This window comes from Tachyglossus aculeatus, chromosome X5 (assembly GCF_015852505.1).
Source record: "Tachyglossus aculeatus isolate mTacAcu1 chromosome X5, mTacAcu1.pri, whole genome shotgun sequence".
NCBI lineage: Eukaryota > Metazoa > Chordata > Mammalia > Monotremata > Tachyglossidae > Tachyglossus > Tachyglossus aculeatus.
Window position 1 is genome coordinate 7,347,204 of NC_052097.1, and position 24,294 is coordinate 7,371,497.

At 38.8% G+C, this 24,294-nt stretch overlaps 1 protein-coding gene across 1 annotated transcript in view; it reads right to left on the bottom strand.

Moving 5' to 3' along the window:
- The window catches only part of KIAA1109 (KIAA1109 ortholog), a 174,169-nt gene that overhangs the window by 126,362 nt on the left and 23,513 nt on the right, over nucleotides 1-24,294 (bottom strand). The window contains exons 7-15 of the mRNA XM_038769136.1: nucleotides 16,167-16,353; nucleotides 12,894-12,975; nucleotides 12,277-12,470; nucleotides 9,014-9,093; nucleotides 8,120-8,270; nucleotides 6,849-7,005; nucleotides 4,657-4,735; nucleotides 2,694-2,785; nucleotides 350-467 (exon numbers count right to left, since the gene is read on the bottom strand). Coding sequence (XP_038625064.1) covers nucleotides 350-467; nucleotides 2,694-2,785; nucleotides 4,657-4,735; nucleotides 6,849-7,005; nucleotides 8,120-8,270; nucleotides 9,014-9,093; nucleotides 12,277-12,470; nucleotides 12,894-12,975; nucleotides 16,167-16,353 — 1,140 coding nt within the window. The remainder of the gene's footprint in view (nucleotides 1-349; nucleotides 468-2,693; nucleotides 2,786-4,656; nucleotides 4,736-6,848; nucleotides 7,006-8,119; nucleotides 8,271-9,013; nucleotides 9,094-12,276; nucleotides 12,471-12,893; nucleotides 12,976-16,166; nucleotides 16,354-24,294) is intronic.

A 24,294-nucleotide genomic window follows, 5' to 3' on the forward strand; every position in this document is an offset into this window, starting at 1 on the left:
CCATTTTACAAATGAGGGAACTGTGGCACAGAGAAGTTAAGTGACTTGCCCAAGATCACATAAGCAGACGAGTGACGGAGCTGAGATTAGAACCCAGTCCCCTGAGTCTCAGGCCCACACTCTTTCCACTAGGCCATGTTTTCCGTGACTTGATCACGTTCATGACAATTATTAAGTTAAGGACTACATTATTGAATATGTTGTGCTTGACAGAGAAACTCTACTACAGAAAATTTTAGAAATTATCTTCTAAATCCTAAAATAGTCAGCTTTGTAACATGGTTTGATTAAAACAACACTTAAAAATACAAGCTACTTACATTTGATATACGCGAATAAAGGAAATTACCTGCAAAGAAATTTTTCTGGGCAAAGATGAAATGGTATGTGGCTTTATAGACTTCCAGTTCACACTGCCACTTCTGCGGCATGTTCCAGATACGAGGATAGCTGGCATTGATGTGGAACTGTGAATCAAATATTGAAGCAACCACATTAGAGCTGAGGACATGACAGTGTGTGAACAATGTCGAAAATGAAGAATCAATCCCATACACTGGTGAATAATTAAAACTCATTTTCCTGCTGAGCTGAACAGAAGGTCCTTCTGGTTTTTTAATAATTTAATCTATCTGCAGCTAAGGTCATTATTTTCTGTAGTCGCCGCTTAATTCACGTATTTTAAAAATACAACAATTTCAAATAGTGACATCCCTTGGTGAAAAAAATTTGAAAATAGTAGCAGCAGCTATTTGGGGGTGACAATCCTTAAAACTCTAATGAATGAGCACTGGAAACTTCTGAGTCATTACAGGCATGACATCTTTATAGCCTAATCTGAATAACATATTTACAATATAGTTGGTTTCTTAAAACTGTTTATTAAGTCAAAACATTGTGAAAAAGTATTGCCTAGTGGAAAGAGCACAGGCCTGGGAATAAGAGAACTGTTTCTTTCCTGCTGTGAGACCTTGGGCAAGTTCACTTCATTTCTCACATCTTCCCCAACTGCAAAAAAGGGGATTCAATACCTGTTCCCCCAACTACTTACAGATTGAGAGTCCCATGGGGGACAGGACTATGTCTGACCTGATAGCTGACCTGGTTAGCTTGTATCTATCCCACTGCTTAGTTCAGTGCTTGACACATACTAAGCACTTAAATACCACTAAAAAAAAAAATATTTCCCATTGAAACAATGTTATAAATGGGAAATTAGTTCCCATTCCACAAATGCCATAGCTTTAATAATAATGATGGTATTTGTTAAGCACTTACTCATCATCATCATCATCATCAATTGTATTTATTGAGCGCTTACTATGTGCAGAGCACTGTACTAAGCGCTTGGGAAGTACAAATTGGCAACATATAGAGACAGTCCCTACCCAACAGTGGGCTCACAGTCTAAAAGGGGGAGACAGAGAACAAAACCAAACATACTAACAAAATAAAATAAATAGAATAGATATGTACAAGTGAAATAAATAAATAGAGTAATAAATATGTACAAACATATATACATATATACAGGTGCTGTGGGGAAGGGAAGGAGGTAAGATTGGGGGGATGGAGAGGGGGCCAAGCAATGTTCTAAGTGCTGGGGCAGATACAAGGTAATCAGTTTGTCCTGCGTGGGGCTCACAGTCAATCCCCATTTTACAAATGAGGTAACCAAGGCACAGAGAAGTTAAGTGACTTGCCCAAACTCACACAGTTGATAAGTGGCAGAGCCGCGGTTAGAACCCATGATCTCCGCCTCGCTACCCCATGCTCTTTCTACTAAGCCACACTGCTTCACTCTCAACCAAAATTACCCAGAATTCTGAACTCAGTAATATAAATACTACAGCTCCATTAATGTTCAATCAATTAACCACATTTTTGAGCACTTACTGTATGTGGAGTACTGCACTAAGCACTTAGAGTACAATATAACAGAGTTGTTAGACAAGTTCCCTGCCCACGATGGTATTTATTAAGTGATTACTGTGTGCCAAGTACTGTGCTGAACAATGAGGTAGATACAAGAGAATCATATCGGCCATGGTAAATAATAATAATAATAATAATGAAGGTATTTGTTAAGTATTTAATTAAGCGCTGGAGGAGATACAAGATAACCAGGTTGAACACAGTCCCTGTCCCACAAAGGGCTCAGTCTAAGAGGGAAGGAAAACAGGTAATTTATCTCCATTTTACGGATATGGAAACTGAGGGACAGAGAGGATGAGTGACTTTCCCAAGGCCACACAGCAGCTAGTAGCAGACCCAGCACTAGAGCTCTGGCCTACTGACTTTCAGTTCTGTGCTCTTTCCATTCGGCTATGCTTCTTTGGGTTCCATAATAAGGTACTGACATACTTTAATGGAAGTAAAATGGATGTGTCCACCCACTCTTGCGATTCTGTCTGGCTATCAAATAACTCCCCCTGCTCTCTGAACTTTCTCCTCCATCTCCAGTCTCCTATTATGATTTTTACAAAGGCTTCCCCATTTCCCTGCAGCTTCCACTCATCTTTACCCCCTCAACCTCTCGTGCCCCCAGATTTAATGTCACAAAGGAAACTGGTGTTATAAAGTCAAAACTGGTGGATGCATTGTGAAGTCGAAAGAAGGTGTAAATTCAGAGATGTAAACTCTGTCATAGCTCAAAGCGTCAAGAATTGTGCATATGTATAAAATATACTTACTGCCAACATTTCTGCTTCTAACAGTGTTCGATACTGCATACTGCTTGTGGCATCAACATGTAAAAGTTGTCCTTTGATTGCCGGAGTGTACCCTAAGGAATGGAACAAAATGATGATTAACAACAGCTTGTTGGCAGCACTGCTGCTATCTGACCACAAAAGAAGGAAGTTAAACATCTAAGGAGCAACTCAAATTTACAAGCATATGACAGAAGCTTATTCTGGTACCATAAACATTTGATTCTGCAGCATGGTAAACAACAAAACCAACACCAAAAAACATATATATCAGAGCTATGCTGATGACCCACAAGTCCCTTTTCACATATTAAGAAACAGGCTACAGATGCAGTGATCTTAATAACACTATGAGTCTGTGATGTCTTCACAAGGCCAAAAAAATAAAAAATGCTCATTTGATAATTATTCCAACCCTGTATGTTCCTTTAACCTCAGACAGTAGCAGCATCATTTTCCATTCACATAAGAGGGATCTCAACTGACAGCCTTTAGCGATGTGGATCACCAGGAACTCCAGTCTACCTTTCTTGACTTGAAATAAATGGGCTGCAGTGTTGTGGGTGTTTTGGAAATCAAGTGTCTTCTCCAAGGGAGTTCAGGCAGGAGAAAGAGCTGAGGAGATATTTGGATTACTGGGCATGTTCCCAGACTCCTATAACACTGAAGGCCCAGAGTAAAATAGAAATGGTACTGCAAGAATTCCGGGATCCCAGAAACGTGCATCACCAAACTGGCACTCCCCTAGCACCAACCCATACCAGAACCCCCTCTTTGGCTATCAGGTAGAGACTCTACTCATAACATCTTAACCAGGTTGCCTTGAGGTCCAGCTCTTTATTTCCTGAGAGTATGCCCTAGGCCAGAATCGTTAACTGGCCCAAAATCTCCCTGTGGCACTGAGGGATTCATCTCCATTTTTTCCTAAAATGTGTATGTGCTATTTCTTCCTTACAGGCACTAATTTGCTAGTTCATATCTGCTAATGATCTGAGAACAAGAAGGGCATCTTTACTAAGCTCTGTCCCCTGAGTAGCAAATCTTTGGATAACAGCTTTGTCAACAAGAACAATAAGCGTGTCTCTATTCAGCAAATCTATGGATAGCAATATTGTAAACAAGAAGTCATTATTTAGAGCTGTAGACAAGAAGCTTTAACTTCAATTAGGGACGGTCTTCGTCTACTCCAAACTTCCCAGGAGGACGACAGTGTAATACATGCCTTAGACCTAGGGACATATTCATTCATTCAATTGTATTTATTGAGCACTTACTGTGTGCAGAGCACAGTATTAAGCACTTGGGAGAATACAAAAGAACAATCAACAGACATTCCCTGCCCACAATAAGTTTACCATCTAGGTGGGGAAAAGACATTAATATAAATAAATTAGAGATATGTACACAGAATGTCTACCAGCTGATCTGCCAACAGAAAGGTAGAGTGATATCAGAGGTCTTCACACATCTGTGACAGGCACTGGACATTTGCCTTACGCAAAATGAGGTACAAAGCAGCTGTTCCCAAGGTAAAATTCCTCTGAAAAAATAAATGTTCTCTGGCAGAACCAGCCAGTGACTTCCTGGGTGTAGGCAGCTCAATTTGGGACCACTCAGTCAATCACTGGGGAAGTGCAGGACCCCTCATGAATGATGCTTTAGCAGCCTAAAAGAATGAACATGACATGCCTCCCAAAGGCCAAAAAGTACTTTACTGACAGACTCTGAATTTTATAGAATAAAAATTGAATCAATAAAAGCTAATGATTTTCAAAAAAAAGTCATCTCTTTATAGTATGAGTCCCAGATTAGTGTTACATAGGTGGAAACAATAAACTGTACACCAAAGTGAGTCCAAAGAAGAAAATCTGACATACACAGCATAGGAAAAAAAAAAAAGCACGTACTCTTCTAATTTATAAAATAAATTCTAACTTCATCTTACCATTTTCTCCTACTGTCATAGGAATGTTGATTTCTAAATACGAGCCTGCTCCCACATTTACATGTACAGCATTCGTTTCCTACAAAACATGTTTAAAGTAATTTATTCCACAGTCAACTTTTGTGTTATATCTACTCATCAACAATCTTTCAAAGTTTGGGACCTGAGAAGAAATGTTTACCTGCCTACCCTGAACAATTATGTTTGTTTCAACTTATTCTACCACATTTATCTAAGTATCCAACCATACTCCTGCTGCTATGGCATTTTTTCTTTCCCTTTGCCTCCACGATTTTAAATCATTGGCATCTGCCTATCTCACCCACTAAATTGTAAACTCCTGAGGGCAGGGAGGGAGTCTCTTATATTTGTTGTGCGTTCCCCAATGATACGCACATAGCAAATGCTCAATAAACATTATTGGTAAAAAAAAAGTGTCCACATTTGAAGGGTTTAAAAATGTATTAGAACATAAGGCCTGAACAGGTGGGCAAGCAAAGAGGAGCAGGGTGGCCTAGTGGAAAGAACATGGGCTTGAAGCCAGGGGCCCTGGGTTCTAATCCCAGCTCTGCCAGTTGCCTGGTGTGACCTTGGGCAGGTCAGTGTCTCTGTGCCTCCATTTCCTCATCTGTAAAATGGGGATTCAATACCTAATCTCCCCCACTAGACTGTGAATCAACGAGGGACAAAGACTGCATTTATAACTTATTATTTATTTATATTAATGCCTGTCTCCCCCTCTAGACTGTTAGCTTGTTGTGAGCAGGGAATGTGTCTATTTATTGTTAAACGATAATCTCCCAAGTCCTTAGTATCTTTTGCATGCAATAAGCTCTCAGTAAATATGAATGAATGAATGAATGACTGTATCCAACCTGATTAACTTGTACCTACCCCAGCACTTAGAACTGGGCTCACACAAGAAATCTTTAACAAGTACAATAATAATAATAAGCATCTGAAAACTGAAGCCACATATACTGATAGCTTAAATTCATTAAAAAAGCAAAATTATTGGGGGGGAATTTAAATAAGGGTTGAGGTCAAAACACTTTGGTCTTGCAAGAGATAAAACAAGATTTAAATCACAACAAATAAGTTAAATAATATTGACCTTTTAAAAAAAATGGAAATGGAAAATATTGTGATATTCAAATACCACCTAAAATTGTGGGGCAAAAAATACATTACCGTCCAGGAGGTACCAATATAACCCACTGCCACATTGCTTGTAGGGAGATTTGGTGGGAAAATTGTGACAGGCTACATAATAATAATAATTAATAATAATAATAATAATAATGGCATTTGTTAAGTGCTTACTATGTGCTAAAAGTACTGGGATGGATACAAGCAAAACAGGTTGGACACAGTCCCTGCCCATGTGGGGCTCATAGTCTCAATCCCCATTTTACAGTGAGGTAACAGGCACATAGAAGTAGAGTGACCTGCCCAGGGTCACACAGCAGACAAGCGGTGCAGCCAGGACTAGAACTCACGACTTCTGACTCCCAGTCCTGTGCTCTATAAACACCACCGTGCTGCTTCACAAATAAAATCACAATACCAAGCTAAAACTCCCTGCTGCCCTATATTCCCATGCTGGCTTTGGAGCTTCGGGGACCACGAGTCCCACTTGAGTTCAGACCACCTTAGGAGCATGGGGGAGAAAGGGAGATAATTCAGGCCCCTACATTACAAGATCAACTCCAATCCTCCCTCCTTAAATTTCCCAATCACTCCAATATGCTTGGAGATGATTCTCAGGGACCACATCGTGGTAGTATTGCCCTATTACCTTAATCTTGCACGGTATTTTTGCCTTTTTATTGTTTCATCTTCCCTTATACATCTGTCTCCAATGTGCTCTCCCTTCTCTTAGATCGTGAGCCCCTCCAGGGCTAAGGATGGCTTACCTCTTCATTTTTCTCAGCACTTAATAGAATGCTTTATACAAAGAAAGCTAAGAGGCCAATAAATACTACTGAATGAATTTATGTTGTCTGGCAGCAGACTAGAGCTCCAGTAGTCTCGTCCTCCATTCCCCCCACTCCCAAGCCTGGGAGGATGCTACAGAATGATAGTACCACCCATTACAATGCTAAGCACCATGCTGAAGTTCAACAGACACTTCATGACGAAATGTTTCCCTTAAACAGTTTCAAATATTTGAAAGCTACTAAATTATTTACCCTATTTTTCGTAAAAAGCAAGTCTATGGTGGCATCTGCAATAATATTCATCCGCAGTTCAAAAGCAAGAATCTGTCTTGGTTTCCCAGGCTGCGCAATTTCGGAAACTTTCATAACTTGATAATCGGGTGGAAAGAAAAACTTCCACAGACAGTCTCTAGACAATGAGACATCAAAATTGAGTTATTATTCAAACAACACAAATGAAATGTGGAATTAATTTCCACCATCTTTCCTAATGCTAAAATCTCTGAACATAGAATGTGAGTGTTAATTAGCATACAAAGACCTTAAATTAAAGCAGGGTCTAGATTTTGCCTGTAATCAAGGAATATGCGACAATGAGCAACGGCAGAAAAATTAGGGAAATCTCAATTTCTGGAAATTTTCAAAAATAAACCACCACCACTGTGGTGGTGGGGAGGTGAAGGGTTGAGTTATTTTTCTACAAGAGACCAAGGGCTGTGCTCATATGATACCTAAAAGCCCGGCCTGTTCTACAGAGAGATACAGCTAAGGAAGAAGACAGGTTGCTTTCAAGACCAGTGCTCTGCACATAGTAAGCGCTCAATAAATATGATTGATGATGAAGACCAATTACTATCTTTTAGAGAGCACCCTAAAACCATATGTGTCCACTCCAATAGACAATGATCCCACAGTCTTTTGTGGGGGGACTTCCAGACCAGGTCTCTAATAGCACGAGTCCATTAAGAGCTGAGAAAACCCTCCACAAAACTCAGGTTTTCTGTTCTATTAGCTCTTGGAAGCTCTGTCTTCATCCTCGCTAAAATCCCTGCTCGTTTTTGCAACACTGTTCATTATGAACAATTGGGATCTATGTCCTGGATCCCTGTTCTGTGGTCCTCCACAAAAGTGAATTACGGGATTTCCACAGAGATGAAAACTAGTGCTAACTTTAAAAGAATAGTTCAATGTTCTTATTCAGATGCTTTGTCGTTACCATGAAATGGATGCCTTCAAGTGAGTTGTAGAGGACTCTACACATAGCAAGCGCTCAAATGCCAGTGAATGCTAGTTTCACCAGCCTTCAGAAATACAAAGACAAATCAATTACACCCTCCATATTCTGTAAGGTTTGTTCACTCTCATCTGCAATGGATCAGAGTGCTTGATGATAATCCCTTTAATTTTGCAAATTGACTACTTAGATAAATTTTAAGAAAATCCTAAAAAAATTAATTAGGGCAATTCCACCACATTGTTTGGGGAAGTATTATACATAAATATTGATTACTTTATTCAAATACCTTTGTCTGTCAGCCCAAGGTCCATAGTTGAAATCTGTTCCTTTACCACAAACTATGTCTAATCCCCAACAAGGAGGCAAATCTTGTAATTTATTATCCTCACTGCTAGTTTCTCCTTCAATATTTTCTTCAGTTTTCTCTGGTACTGGGCCTATGTTATAGAACATAATAAGACCACCATGAAAAGGAAGTTGCTTATAGTTAGTATGAAAAAAGTTTCCACAGCAGAGGATTCAAAAATTAAAAACATCAACATATATTTGGTCACTTTCATGTTATTGCTCAGGTCTGATGTCCTTTAAATGGAACACGCTTAGAAACCCCATTCTTAATTCTCCAGCCTCTTTTAGGTTGCATCAATAACATCAGCAGCTCTGCCACTTGTCTGCTATATGACCTTGGGTAAATCACAACTTCTCCGTGCCTCAGTTACCTCATCTGCAAAATGGGGATGAAGAGTGTGAGCCCTAGAGGGACTGTGTCCAACCTAATTACCATGTATCTACCCCAGCACTTAGAACAGTGCTTGGCACATTGTAAGCACTTAATAAGTACCATAATTGTTACTCTTATCCTGGTAATCTTAAATGTCACTGTACAATCACTATGCAATATATGTTTTTTCCTCCTATACACTTATTGCAGATGTGCCACAGTATTCTGGGGTCTCTGTAGAACTGAAATAAAGGTTTTTATATTCCTAACTCTTTGGGTCCTGCAGCGACTAAACTGACCAGTCCAAAAGGGTGGAAGTACACCCCCAATTACCATTCAGTGAATCTTAGTCAATAATTATGCCTATATTCACTATTTTATTTTACTATAAAAGCCCTGGTCAAGACAATTCCGGCAAATAGGAAATATAAGACAATTCTTCAATATATACAATGATACCTGGCTCATCCATGTAATAGTAGATGTCAACATCATTGGACTGCATCACAACAAAACCTTCTCCCATTAATCTTGGTGGTCTGTTAAAACATAATATGCAAACTTCATACACCAAGACAATTCTGGCTTCCTGCTAGCTTCTAATTTGGGATTATACGGAGAATAGACTAAACTCTACAGCATACTAAAATGAGCTAACTGGAAATCATTCTTGGGGACAATTAATATATCAAACATCACAAAGAACCTGTAAATACCATATACATATTAAATTATTTCTACAAATTGAAACTTGTCCATAATAAATACTAATTCCTGACTTTGGAAAGTGTGTACTAATAGTAGCTTTATAACAAAAAACTGAATTCAATTCAATTCTTTGGTATCGCTGATTTTTGAAAGTGGCTCATGAGATCTCATATTCATTTTCCCAATTTAATCAATAAATTAGAGTAAAAGCCCCCTCGCCAAACTCCAAAAGTAAACTGCATCTGTTTCATTCTCATAATTATTTCCATTTCATATGTATGGGTGACCATAAGGAGGAAAAAAAGCAGGCATAATTATTTAAGGAAAAGATTGGCAATACCAGCGGAATTGAGGAAAGAGTAGAGAGGGAAGGGAAAGCAAAATTGCTTTGTAAACTAACATCATTTGACTGAATCAAGTCATCATTTATGACAGTGGCAGTGAAAGAGGTCACGGTGAAAGGGGTCAAAAAGACTTTAAACTCATCCGCTCAAACCATTTTATGTTACTAGCATAAAGGAAATAGGACAAGAGAAATATATTTGTATTTCCACAAAAATAGCCAATAAGAATGTCATGATTAATCTGATGTGCATGTTGCAATACATTTTAGGTGAAGCAGCATGGCATAGTGGATACAACACAGGACTGGGAGTCAGACGGTTGTGGGTTCTAGTCCCACGTCCGCAACTTGTCTGCTGTGTGATCTTGGGCAAGTCACTTCACTTTTCTGTGCTTCAGTTTCCTCATTTGTAAAATGAGGATTAAGACTGGGAGCCCCATGTTGGGCAGGGGCTGTGTCCAACCCAATTTGCTTGTACCCACCTCAGCTCTTAGTACAGGGCCAGGCACATAGTAAGCCATTAATAAATACCACTATCATTATTATTATTTTGGAAAGACTAAAAAAAATAGTCGGAAAAACATGAAAGGGCCCTCTTCTGCATTCATTCAACTGTCTATTCAATACTGCCAGACTCCAAGAACACCTGCGATACGTGGCTATTAAATGTCAATATGCTTTACTTCCACACGTTGAGCTACTAGAGATAGAAATACCATACATCCAGAGGCAGGAATGGATATATCTCACAAAATCCTACAAAAGTCCTCTTTTTGTTCTACATCTGCTCTGAAGAACTTTTCTCCTTGCCCTAGATCCCTTCTATTTCATTTTTTAATTGTTTTCTACCAGAATAGAATAGCAGGCCATTGGAACAGATCATCTTCAATTAAAAGGCAATTAGTATAATGTAGTGTATTCAATCTAGCATTCTTCCTCTAACCATGTCAAGAAGTAATAAATTTAATCTGATGATACTGAAATACTACACTCACTTTCTCAAGTACATAATAAATATGAAAATTAAACTGACCACAAAACAGTAAGAACAGTTTTAAATCTCAATTTCTCCATTGTTTTCACACACCTGATCATGTTATTCACACTGTATACTGCTTCTTGATTAAATATACCCTTGAATTCCATTTTGAAATATTTTTAGGAGGAATCATTAATTTAAAAGCCTCTGCTTTGGGACAATTTCTTCCCAGGGAAAAATTATGTATTTATTGAATATTAAATGTACAACACCTTGAAAGAACCCACATGAGAGGTTTTAGATTCCCAAATCATGGTATTCTTTTAAACCACAAATCCAAAGACACTAAAACGTCAAAAATAAAATTCAGATCATGACTGTAAGATCTAAAGATTATAATGTTGAGGATGGGTACACTGAACTCAAACTTAAATATTGCATCAGATGCACTGCAATTAATGGAAAGGGAGATTCTTAATGGTGTGAAGACCATAACTTCTAGTCTAAATGTGAATTCTTAAGAAGAGGGGTATTACTGGGGTATTACTTCTAGACTGTGAGCCCACTGTTGGGTAGGGACTCTCTCTATATATGTTGCCAACTTGTACTTCCCAAGCGCTTAGTACAGTGCTCTGCACACAGTAAGCGCTCAATAAATACGACTGATTGATTTCCTGGCTTTTCTCTACTTTGTATTCACACTATCATAATTTCGTCACTTGTCACTTTGGCTAATACACTCTCTGATTCCATCTCACAAGAATTCTACGCAACTCAATGTAGAATCCCATATTATTGTGGCCTGTTGGATTGTTTTCACTCTTTTCACAACGTTTCCTGCAGAACATTATTCTTAATCAACAGTCTACTCAGGCACATAGTAAAATTTAAAAAATATTTAGTGATTAAATATTGACTAAAACAAAATTGTCATGTTAGACTTTTTGAAAAGCAATGAAAGGAAGCAGCATGGCCGAGTGGAAAACTCACGGGCCTGGGTGTCAAAGGACCTGGATTTTAATCCCAGCTCTGCGAATTGCTTGCTGCATGATGCTGGTTAAGTCACCTAACTTCCTTGTGCCTCAGTCTTATTCTCCCTCCTACTTAGACTGTGAACCCCATGCGGGACAAGGACTATGTCCAACCTAATTTATCTGTATCTGCCCCAGTGCTTATAACAGTGTTTGACACAGTAAGCGCTTAACAAATACTATAAAAAAATTACTAATAATTTCCAAACCTATGAAGCATGGGTGGGCACTGCATTTATTCTCACGCAATAGTCTTTATGGATCAGTTACCTGATCCTAGGACTCTGGCCTAAGTAACTTTTAAAATAATCAGCATTAAACTTAGATATACTAATACTTGTGATTTTCCCTTGCCCTTTGCTCAAAGTGTAATTACGGCTCTTTTAAATGTTACCATCATCAGGAACAAGAAAATTACGTAAAGAAGAAAAGAAGCTTGAGTTACTAAAATTCCCAAATTTGACAGGATTTCAGAATATTCCACTCACCAGTCAAAGCATTTACTCAGTGGATTTACCAGAGGGAGAAAATAAATCCCCAAAAATCATAAGAAAAGAGATGTACAGTTACATTAAAGGCATACTAAACTCTTAAACGAGATGTGCAGTGCTACCATGATGAAATATATTTAAATCCAATAGCTCCAAATAAGCTTCCTTACTCATCATTTTGAAGGCCAACATATCGTGGACTGGGAACCAGCATAACTCTGACATTTTCCAGTTTTCCCTTTACAATATGCATAAATTGATCAAGATGGCTCGAAGGTGGTTTCGTGGCGTAAGTTAAGAATGCATCATCAAAGTTAATACAGAGAGTCTGTGGCTGATAATGATTCCCAAATGCCAAACGACCCTAGAAAGGATTAAGGGAAAACACATTTTATTGGACTATGTTTTTATTTTGCTGTATGGTAACTATAATGCTTTCTTAGACTCACCTAAAATAATCTACTTAGCAATTACCTAATAAAATAACTGAAAGAAGACAGAACTCGTCAGTCCTATGCTGCAGATAGGTAAATCTGCTCGTGCACTTAAATGAAATTATAGTACCTTAGACATTTGTGTGCTTAAAAAGTCTTTTTTTAAAGACTGACAAATTTGGACTGAAAATACTACAGCTGTGAAAAATCATTTTCACATTTCACAGAAATTGATAACACCACGCCATGCTTATATGAAATTAAATTCCATAATTAGAAATTGTGCCTCTCAAATGAGCCTAAAAATGACTATTCCACATGCAGTAAGTTAAATAATAGAATATTTCACTTACTGTGCTAACATTGACCTTTATGACTGGAATAAGAGATCTCCATGAAGATGATGGGTCCTGGGACTCTGATTTTACTTTAACACTGAAAGAAAAATGATCATGAAATCTCACAAACCATTTTATTAAATAAGGAATCTGAACTCATACCCAGGAAACAGTCAATCAATGGTATCTATTTAGTGTTTATTGTGTGCACCGCACTGTACTAAGCATCTGGGAGAGTACAACACAGCTAGTAGACACATTACCTGCCCACAATGAGCTATTCAGCGAAGAATAGCTGACAAAACTGTTGCAGGAATTGTTCTAAAAATATTCTAATCCTGGCTCTGCCACTTCTCTGGGGTGTGACCTTGGGCAAGTCACTTAACTTCTACTGGCCTCAGTTCCCTCATCTGTAAAATGGGGATTAATACGGTGAGCCCCATGTGGGACATGGACTGTGTGCAACCTGATTAGCTTGTATCTACCCCAGTGCTTACTACAGTTCCTGGCACATAGCAAGCGCTTAATAAATGTCATGGGGTGGGGGAAAAAGAATGTGCTGCCATTCATTTAAATGGACAACTGTGGCCACAAAATGAAATCTGGTGTTTTACTCTATTAGAATTGATTTTCAGAGGATTCACTCAAAATCATTCCACCAGGAAACACACACTACCTTTAACTTTTCACCATTACATTTATTACAATACGATATTCTGGTAATGCACTTTCAAAATCTTGCATGAGCAATAATGGTGGAGGCAAAAGGCCTTTCACAGAGACAAATCAATCGTATTTATTGAGCGCTTACTGTGTGCAGAGCACTGTACTAAGCGCTTGGGAAGTACAAGTTGGCAACATATAGAGACAGTCCCTACCCAACAGTGGGCTCACAGTCTAAAAGGGGGAGACAGAGAACAAAACCAAACATACTAACAAAATAAAATAAATAGAATAGATATGTACTAGTAAAATAGAGTAAATAGATAAATAAATAGAGTAATAAATATGTAGATATTTATAAGTAAATAGAGTAACAAATGACCAGCAGTAATGACTGTTTTTGACCCAAGTTTAGCGGAGGGCAGTTAATCCCCAGAAATATTTTGCAAAAGGTTTTCCCCTTATTAAATGAAGACTGGGGAGTAAAAGACATGGAAAACCTGCAACCACATATATCTGTAGTCTAAATGTTAGAAAGTGGTTCACTGAAAATATCATTTCATAAATGAGATAAAATAATTCCTGATACTGTATCCTTCTGCCAGAAGCTGAGGACAGAATCTCAAAGCCATTTTCACCCCAAAATTTTTTTTTAAAAAAAACACAGTAGTTAGTAAATCTCTGGAGCGTGCCCTAGGGGAAAGAGCATAGGGCTGGGAATCAGGGGACCAAGGAGTTAATCCCCTTTTAGACTGTGAGCCCACTATTGGGTAGGGACTGTCTCTATATGTTGCCAACTTGTACTTCCCAAGCACTTAGTACAGTGCTCTGCACACAGTAAGCGCTCAATAAATACGATTGATTGATTGATTGATTAATCCTGGCTCTGCCACTTGCCTGTGTGACCTTGGGCAAGACACAACTTCCCTGCACCTCAGTTTCCTCATCCGTAAAATGGGGATTTTACAGATTAAATACCTGTTCTCCTTCCCTTCCCAAGATTATGAGTCCCCAGTGGGAACGGGACTATGTTTGAGTTGATTGTTCTGTTTCTACCCCAGTGCTTAGCACGTAGTAAGCACTTTAATACCACAATTATTATTACAATAATTACTTTAAGCCACAACCTCCATTCAACTATTGCAAAGTCGGTCCAAACCCTTATAAGAAGCAAGGGACACTACAAAGGGGACAAGCTCCGGCACAGATAGCTTTGGAAGGAACACTTGATGCTGTCATGGAGAAAATGGACAGATGTCAATACACCTCCACAGAGTTTCTGGACAACACTCTCTCCTTTAATGAAAGTCAGGACCAACTGGTGCTTGGTTCTACTAAGCAGACATGAGTGCACAAATTTCACTTCTTGCCTCTCCTGCTTTTGCTATCAGATTTCTCTCACTGGAGAGGAAAGCAAATGACACTATTTGGTTCACATTTCAAAGGTGTGTGGGTCACACACCACAGTAACTGAAATGGTGAACGTTTGCGGCAAAAATTACACCATCATCATCACCAATCACATTTATTGAGCGCTTACTGTGTGCAGAGCACTGTACTAAGCGCTTGGGAAGTACAAATTGGCAACATATAGAGACAGTCCCTCCCCAATAGTGGGCTCGCAGTCTAAAAGGGGGAGACAGAGAACAAAACCAAACATACTAACAAAATTAAATAAATAGAATAGATATGTACAAGTAAAATAAATAGAGTAATAAATATGTACAAACATATATACATATATACAGGTGCTGTGGGGAAGGGAAGGAGTTCTGAAAGAACTGAAGGAAAGTACTGGGAGCCCTATTAGACCTTTCCTTTCTTCCCAAGCAACTCACTGATTTTAATTCTTTAAAATGGCCCCCCAAATCTATATTAATGCAAACCCATGTGATTCTTTGGGACCATTCTACTGGGAGAAGATCAAAGGATTAGAAAGAAAGAGATAGGGGTGAACATCCACTGCTACATTCATATATATCTAAATCACTTATAAGTGAATCTTGATTCTCAAGAGGTGCTGTTTTCCTGTGTTCTGCACTGAGAAGGGACAAGGTCTTGAACTTAGTATATATACTCTTTAACCTACAGAATATTCATATGCAGATGATTTACTTATATTAATATCTGTCTGCCCCTCTAGCTTGTAAACTCTTTGTGGGCAGGAAATGTGTCAACCAACTCTGCTGCAGTATACTCTCCCAAATGCTTAGCACAGTGCTGTACAAACAGATCGATTATCATATATGAGAACGATGATCTTATTTGAACCAAAGAAAATTTGGATCTCGAGGACAGTGTGTGCGTGTGTGTACACAAACACACTCATACACATATATATATATATGCAGCAACATGCACACTAAACAAATATACAAATTGTGACAACTTCTGAGTTTGAGGTGGAGCTTTTTTTTTCCAGTTTACACAGCTCCTAAAAAAGAGCTAAGCAAACCTTCACCGAACTTTCAACACAAATCATACCATTTTACCCTAGTTCATTCCCACAAGTTTGAGTCCCTTAAAAGTACAAAATACTATTAAATTGGACAAAAATTAAACATGATTCTTTGGCAAAGGCAACCAGATACAGGAGATTAATGAAAATGAACCTGTGGCATTAACCTTTCAAGGCTAGGCTGGGGTCTCTCTCTCCCATTCTCGTGCGCTTTTTCATCCTCTTTCTTTGGTGGGATTATTGTTGGATCCAGACCAAATAATTCTTGAAGTTGTCCATAAAGATCAGAACGGTTATAGACATGAAATTCAAAATCATTCACAGTGATGTAGAGTCTAGTTTCTGCCTTTGGATCTACGGAGACCAAAAACATGGAAATATGTCATTTTTCTAACCAACTATTTTGCCCACTGTTCAAAAATCACAATGTTGATTTATTTTAAAACAGAATTTAATAATATTGACAGAAGTGACTTGAAAAGCTATAGAAAGCATTAGCAAAGGGAAGATAAAATGGTATTTGCTATTCATTTAAAGTAGTATTAACATAACGCCATGGTATTAAGTGAAACCCACTTAAGTGTAGCCAATAAGAAAGTAATCATATCAAAATAATAAATGCCCTCATTAAAAACTTCATTTTCATGCACTTTGCTTATTATTTCCCTTGATACTTCAACTAAAAACTATTTATCATTTGCTTTTCAGTGAGTTTCAAGTTTAAAAATACCCTAATTATACACCACTGGATCAAAGACTTAATATTTTGCAGTAAATCAACAAAATGTTTTTGGAATAATTACACTTTACGGTAGCTCTAAATTTTGCATCCAAGTAATTAACGGTAAGCTTAACGTTATCTTAATTTAGCCAGCTAGAAGTTGAAAACAGCTTCCTGACATGAGTTGCGCTATTATAATTAAAACAGAACCACATCCTCGGAAAATGGCTTCAAAACCGAAGATCTTTTCCGTCAAAAAGTGGGTTTAAAACTCCTTAATACGAACTCCACGTACCCCCGGCGTCTCAGGCCATGGAGAGCTCAGTTAAGGATGCAGTATTAGGTGGACTGTGTTAAGTTCAGCCCATCTGTCTCTCAACTATGCAAGGACTACTCGGTTATTGGAGACCAAGTCTCCTAATGAAACTGATGATGATGATGACAATAATAATAATAATAATAATAATAATAATAATAATGGTATTTGTTAAGCACTTACTATGTTCCAAGCCCTGTACTAAAGGCTGGGGTAGATACAAGATAATCAAGTCCTACATGGAGCTCACAGTCTAAGGGGGAGGGAGAGTGAAGCAGCAAGGCATAGTGGAAAGAGCGAAGGCCTGAGAGTTAGATGATCATGGGTTCTAATCCCAGGTCGCCTCTTGTCTGCTGTGTGACCCTGGGCAGGTCACTTCACCTCTCTGGGCCTCATTCACTTCCTCTGTAAAATGGGGATTGAGACTGTGAGCCCCCCTTGGGACAGGGGCTGTGTCCAACCCGACTTGCTTGAATCCACCCCACCCCAGCACTTAGTACAGAGCCTGGCACATAGTAAGCGCTTAACAGATACCATAATTATTATTATTAACAGGCATTCAGTACCCATTTCGCAGCTTTGGGAAAAAGGTGGGAGAAGCTATTTGTCTTTGAAAAACTTGTATTTCTCATTTATGTGAAGTGCTCAAACAGTAATTTTAATGGTATTTTTATATGTTGATTTATTTGCCCATGGCATCAAAATAATTCAAAGTGAAGTGACCTGCCCAAGGTTATACAGCAGGCATATGGTGGAGCTGGGATTAGAACCAATCCCAGTCTCCGGTTCTTTCCAGAAATCCATGCAATTTCTCCTAACCCTCTGTTATTTGGGATTGGGGCTAGGACCTCGGTAGTCTTGCTATCAGAACGGTGACTGCAATCAAGTTAAATGTAACATTCCTGCCACTTCATCTATGAACACTGTAGACTTCTTAGGGTCCGAAGAAGTCAAGTTCTTATCTTCTGTGGTTGGCACTGATGCCTTCACATTGGGGATTCCTGAGAGCTCCAGGATTGCCCTGCAATGTCTTCCCTTTCCAAGTATCTGTAGATGGATGGAGGACAGGCTCCATTCAGGGCAATTACAGCTGTTCAGATATCACCACATTGGAGAATTTGGGGTTCTGAGACCTTCTAGAATCCCTGGACAACTCCTTTGTGACTAATTTGACCAGTCACCAACAGGAAGCCAAACTGACTGATTTTTATTTCACTTCACTGCAACACATTTTATTGGAGGGGCTAAGGAATAGTAAAATGACACAAGAAAACAAGAAGGATGGAGAGGGGCGATACAGTGAGCCTGTACAATCTACAAACCATCACTTTCTGAATAAGTTACGGAGGCCAAATTAAACATGGAATGATTTATTCCGTGGGAAGGAGTGTGGCTACATGGAAAGACTCAGGCCTTCTGACTTCCAGTCTCATGCTCTTTCCACAGCCAATGGACTGAAATGTGTGGCCTTGGACGAGTCACTTAAATTCTCTGGGCCCTAAGTACAACAGAGATGCAAGATTGGCTCTCCCTACCTCAGACTGTGAACTTCTTGAGGGACAAGAACTATATCAGAGCTAATAGTCTTGTATCTGTCCAAATGCTTAGCACAGTGTTGGAATTATTGGAATTATTATTTCAAACTCAAACATTGACTCACTTGAACATGTGCTTCCCTTACCAATTTCCAATCTACCCTTTTCATATGGAATTGTGAGGACTAAGAGATTTTGGTGAATTATTTTGATGGCCATGGGCAAATAAATCAACATATAAAAATACCATTCAAATTATTGTTTGGGCACTTCACATAAATGAGAAATACAAGTTTTTCAAAGACAAATAGCTTCTCCCACCTTTTTCCCAAAGCAATAATAGCATAGGCCTAGATGGTGATTAAATGAACATATGCTTAATTTTAAATCACTTTCAATTCTTTCTTTTTCTTTTAGGTTTAAGAACTCAGCTGGTCTCATATTACATGAACTTATTTCTTCACCTTAATTTACAGATCCATAAGGTCACTGGCAATCCCGATAAATCAAAATAGGGAGTTCAATTTAAAGTCCTTACACTTTGCAATTGATGAGATATCCACCACTAGGGAGAAACTGATGACTTTTCTTCTCCTCTAATGCCTAACAGAACAAATCCCTAGGTTTTGTTTTGGTTTTGTTTGTAAATGGAATTTATTAAGCTCTTATTCTGTGCCAGGCACTGTCCTAAGCCTTGGGGTAGATGTAAATTAACCAGGTTGGGCATAGCCCTTGTCCCCATTTTAACAGATTAGGTAACAGGCATTGAGAAGTTAAGTGACTTGCCCAAAGTCAATGAGCAAAAAAGTGACAAAGGCACTATTACAGCCCAGGTCTTTCTGTCTCCTAGGCCCATACCCTATCCATTAGGCCATGCTGCCTCCCAAATGACAATATATTAAGGTACTCAAGGTGCAGTCTTTTGACGACAAACTTCTAGTGATGGTCTCTCAAGGACAATCACGGTACAGACTTCATGTTGCCGGTAGTACCCTGGAAATCTCCTCACAGACACCATGACCAGCCTCTCCTCTCTAGTCTCTTGACCCCAGCTATGGCTGAGAAGAGATGAGGAGATGAAAGAAGAAACAGGAAAGAGTGGTGCCAAGGCCAGGAGACTAAATAAAGAATTGTTCTGGAAATCCAGAAGAGCCAGCAATAACTTTAAAGTTATCTATGACATCCTCCCCCTCCCTCAAATCCTTCTAGCAATTCTCCCGGGGCAGAGAGAAATTAATTAAAACTATGCAGCGAACAACAAACGACCCCTCAAAATGTTCATTCCGACTACTGATAAACAGGGCAAGTATGCACATCCTCCAATCATCACCCATGATTACTCCTTAAGAATCCCTCACATAACATGAATAAAATTGAACAAGTGCTTAGTACAGTGCTCTGCACACAGTAAGGGCTCAATAAATACGATTGATTGATTGATTGAACCCAGCAAAAATGTCTATCAGTTCAAGATAGAAAAACGCCCTACATTTCCTAGTTTACTGTGCAGCTCGTAGGCTGGCATGACCTTAAATCCTGACCTATTAGGAATTTTGGATATCTCCACTCTCTGGTGGAATCCTAATCTTCACCACCTTCAGCTCTTTAAAAAGTATTTCTTTATTGGCATTTTTCATTTTCAGCTAAGATTGGGAAGTAACCAAAAAGATACTTGACTCTCCTAGAGCAGGGGCACTGTCCGGAATAACTCTGATCTAACATTAAGAACAAAGAGTTGGGTGGATTGTGGAACCATTTCACAATCCCTTCCAACCTAAATGATCCAATGATAGTTTCTATGAGGTGGTACCCCAGGTGCCACAAAGAAATTGCCATAAAAAACTGAATTCTGTAACTATAAACCAATAAACCTGGGCATTTTCGCTCATGTATCAATTGATCCCGTGTCACAAACGAGACACAAGGTTCTCCAAACTTATATCTGCTAAAAATACCATGTGTCCTAATTATGCAATTAAAGGAAAATTGGTTTTTTTCTAATTAGCCCTATGTGAAAGATGTCCTAATTAGATATTTGCTCAAGAGACCTAAGCTCCTCTTTCATTCTATTTATTTTTTTCCTACACATCACCGGCTTTCCCAAGTTTGGAACCTTTTAGGATTCGTGGATTATTATAGGTTAACTTAGCATTCATTGTACTGCTTAAAATTGCCAGGTTCCATTAATGGAATCCAAAATGGTGTTAAGAGTCTTACATTTTAAAAAGGCAATAATTTGGAAATAAACTTTTCAGAATATGTGAATTCCAATGGAGCTCGCTGGACTGGATTTTCCATAGGCAATGCTGCCTATTCGCCATCTACCATCTGCCCAACAAGAGCTTTACTCTTATTTTTATTCAAGCTTCCCCACAGATCGCCTGGGGAAGCCCCACCTACACTAGAAACTCCCCACAATCTCATTCCCACTGGCATACATATCTAAACAGATAAACCTAGAGAGACAACTAACATAAAATGAGTAATAATTAAAATATTCAATCAAGCAGAGGAGGATCACTATGTTTACGTGATCTTCGTTATGGGAACATATTTATGTTACGTGTTATATATGCAACATGCTGAGAACACAAATTTCCAAGGTCGGGAACCATTCTGTGTAAATCATGTAACGTTTCTAGCTCGCTGTGGCCCCACAAATATTGCGCTGGATTTTACCAGTGTAAATCTGGTTTCTTTGGAAGTTACCTATAATTATTCTTTCAGGTGGCTAAGTGCACATCATTTAGAGCATTAGTATTCTAAATATCATACTGACTGCAAGGAGCTACATTTACAAATGGGAAAAACTCCAGACATCAGGGAGAACTGAGCTCATAGGCCATTCAAGTGCATACATTCAGACCCGGGAAAAAATGAATTTCAAAATTGTTTGAAATGATTTACTATAAATACATGTTATTTTTACCTAATTTCTAAAAAGTCCATTCTTGATTAAGCTTCTGTTATATTAGTCTTCAGCCAAAGTTTCCTCTGGACTGTGAGCCCATTGCTGGGTAGGGACCATCTCTATATGTTGCCAACTTGTACTTCCCAAGCGCTTAGTACAGTGCTCTGCACACAGTAAGTGCTCAATAAATATGACCGAATGAATGAATCACAGTTCTAAAACCTTGCGGATTTTACCTCTGGCGTACTCACTCTGAATTTCTTTGCTTTTGAATCAACATCAAAGTTTCATGCTGCATTAAGGGGCATAAATTGGGACATTAAATGATTTCATCTAGAAAGAGAAATGCAGGCAATCAAAGTTTTTGAAAGATTGCCTTATGTCACTAGAGCTCTCGAGACCACTTCCTCATTCCTTAATTAATGTCTCTTTCGAAGAGAACACACGGGTGTATTCTTCTTCTCTCCGATGGAGAGCTTTACTAAGCAACTATTAAAACTACTTTCCTCTGGCTTTGCCAGCACTTAAAACTGCTAACCCAAACAAGCTCATTTACGGAAATGTCAAACACATTTAATCAAGAACCATCACAGTGGGAAAAGAAATTCAAGCTCTAAAACTTGAGAAAATTAGCTTTCTGGAAGCAACAGGGCAAAAATTCTCTTCGGGAAGGATCGCATGAAACACCGATCATTCCACCTTCAGAAAGCTTCCCTGCTGTCTTTCTCAGTGGTGCTTAAACAGAAGGGCTAGAGGCCCAAATCCCTGGTCTTTTTTCATCTCACTCTCAGTTGGAGAGCTAGGCAACTCAGAAAGCAGAGCAGCTTTGTTGTTAACCTGTCTGCTTGTACCCAAACCAGCGTCACTGACGAGGTCAACATCTAGCTTTATCCAACACACGATAAAATACGAGATAAAATAAATACGATATGAGAGACAATACAGAATTGCTCCTTATGCTATTTTGAAAATCAAAATAATATAGCAGCGTTTCGCTGCTCTTTGCTTCTGTTGTGCTTTGGGGGCATGTCACTGCAATATTCTAAGATCATTACCGCAACTGCTCAATACAAATTTACAGAATTGTAATTTCTTACTAAAGGAATCAGCAGAGAAGTAATACACTTAAGTTGATAAGTCAGTTGGGTCTGTGACAAAAGGATGGAGTCACTTAGTGGAATGTGTCAGATTTTTTTTTCTTTGTAGCAAAAGGGGCAAAGCCCTAGAAATTTAAATAAATACCCAAAGACTTGTGCTTCAATTGTACTCACGAGCTGTTGCATCTTAAATTCTTAAGTGAAATTTTGGAAATCTGTAGATCTCTCTTCATAAGGATTCATAAAACTCAATCTAATGTATTCTAAGCTTCATTCCCAAAATGGATTCCTCCAAATGACTCATAAGACATTGGGCTAATTCAGATTTAACTAAGAACCTGAGAACTATGAGAAAATATATACTCTCTGCCAAAGGCAGGGTTGTTCATTTACCCTTTTTCCTAGTCCTTTAAACACTGTAATTTTTCTGTCTCAGGTAGAGATTTTTAGAGTTTCATGATCTTAGTCTGCTCCGTGGAGACTCTACATCTACATTTAACTCTCAATTATCCATACAAATTAAAATCCGGGATGCCACAGATAAAACTAAATCCAATGGTATGCCAAACTTCTGACTTAGTTTCCATGGGTGCCAAGTTGTTCGAAACTGTGCCAAAATGCAAATGAATGACTTGTGTTGCATTTCTCTCCCTGCTTCATTTTGTGGATGGCGCAAAAGCATATCAGGCTCACGTTAGTTCATTGGGCAACCAATGGAGGAATTGCCAAGTGCCTGAGTGCTCATCGGGATTTCCAAATAGTAATAATGTTCCATTTTGCTCCAAATTCACTTCATCTAACTTACCATTCAAAAATATTATGCATCGTGAAAGCTAGTTCTTAGATACTGCAATAGTAATAATAATAATAACAACAATGGCATTTGTTAAGCGCTTACTATGTGATTAGCACTGTTCTAAGCACTGGGGGGATACAAGGTGATCAGGTTGTCCCACGAGGGGCTCACAGTCTTCATCCCCATTTTACAGATGAGGTCACTGAGGCTCAGAGAAGTGAAGTGACTTGGCCAAGGTCACAAAGCAGACACGTGGCAGAGCCGGGATTCCAACCCATGACCTCTGACTCCCAAGCCCAGGCTCTTTCCACTGAGCCATGCTGCTTCACAACACTAATTCTGTGATACTGAAACCTCTTATACCAGCAACATGCTTGAAAACAATCAGTGGTATTTACTGAGTGCATACTGTATGCAGGACACTGTAGTAAGTGCTTGTGTACTCAGCCTGCCGGGAGAAGGGGAAAATTGAGCAGAGGAGCAGAGGCTGTGTTGACAAGTGGAGCTGTTTTATATGTTTGTAAATAGCCATGCTTTGTAATCAAAGATCACACTAAACATGGCATAATATAAAACTGAGCTTGCACAGATCAGCATTATAAAATACACCTTTATACTACTAGTAACATAACTGCAGAGTATTAATTTCCTTCTACTTCATCTGGATGTATTTAGTCGTATACAATAGAAATATTACTTCACAGGAAATGACACCCTTCTTTCCAAATCATCTTCCACACCACATTTGTGACCAAATCTTGCCAGCTCTACCCTTACAACATCACTACAATCCACTCTTTCCTCTCCACCCAAACTACTGTATGCTGATCCGGGCACTTTGCCCATCCCCTCTTGGCTACTCCATCAACCTCCTTGCTGATCCCCCTGCCTCCTGTCTCTCCCTACTCCAATCGTATTT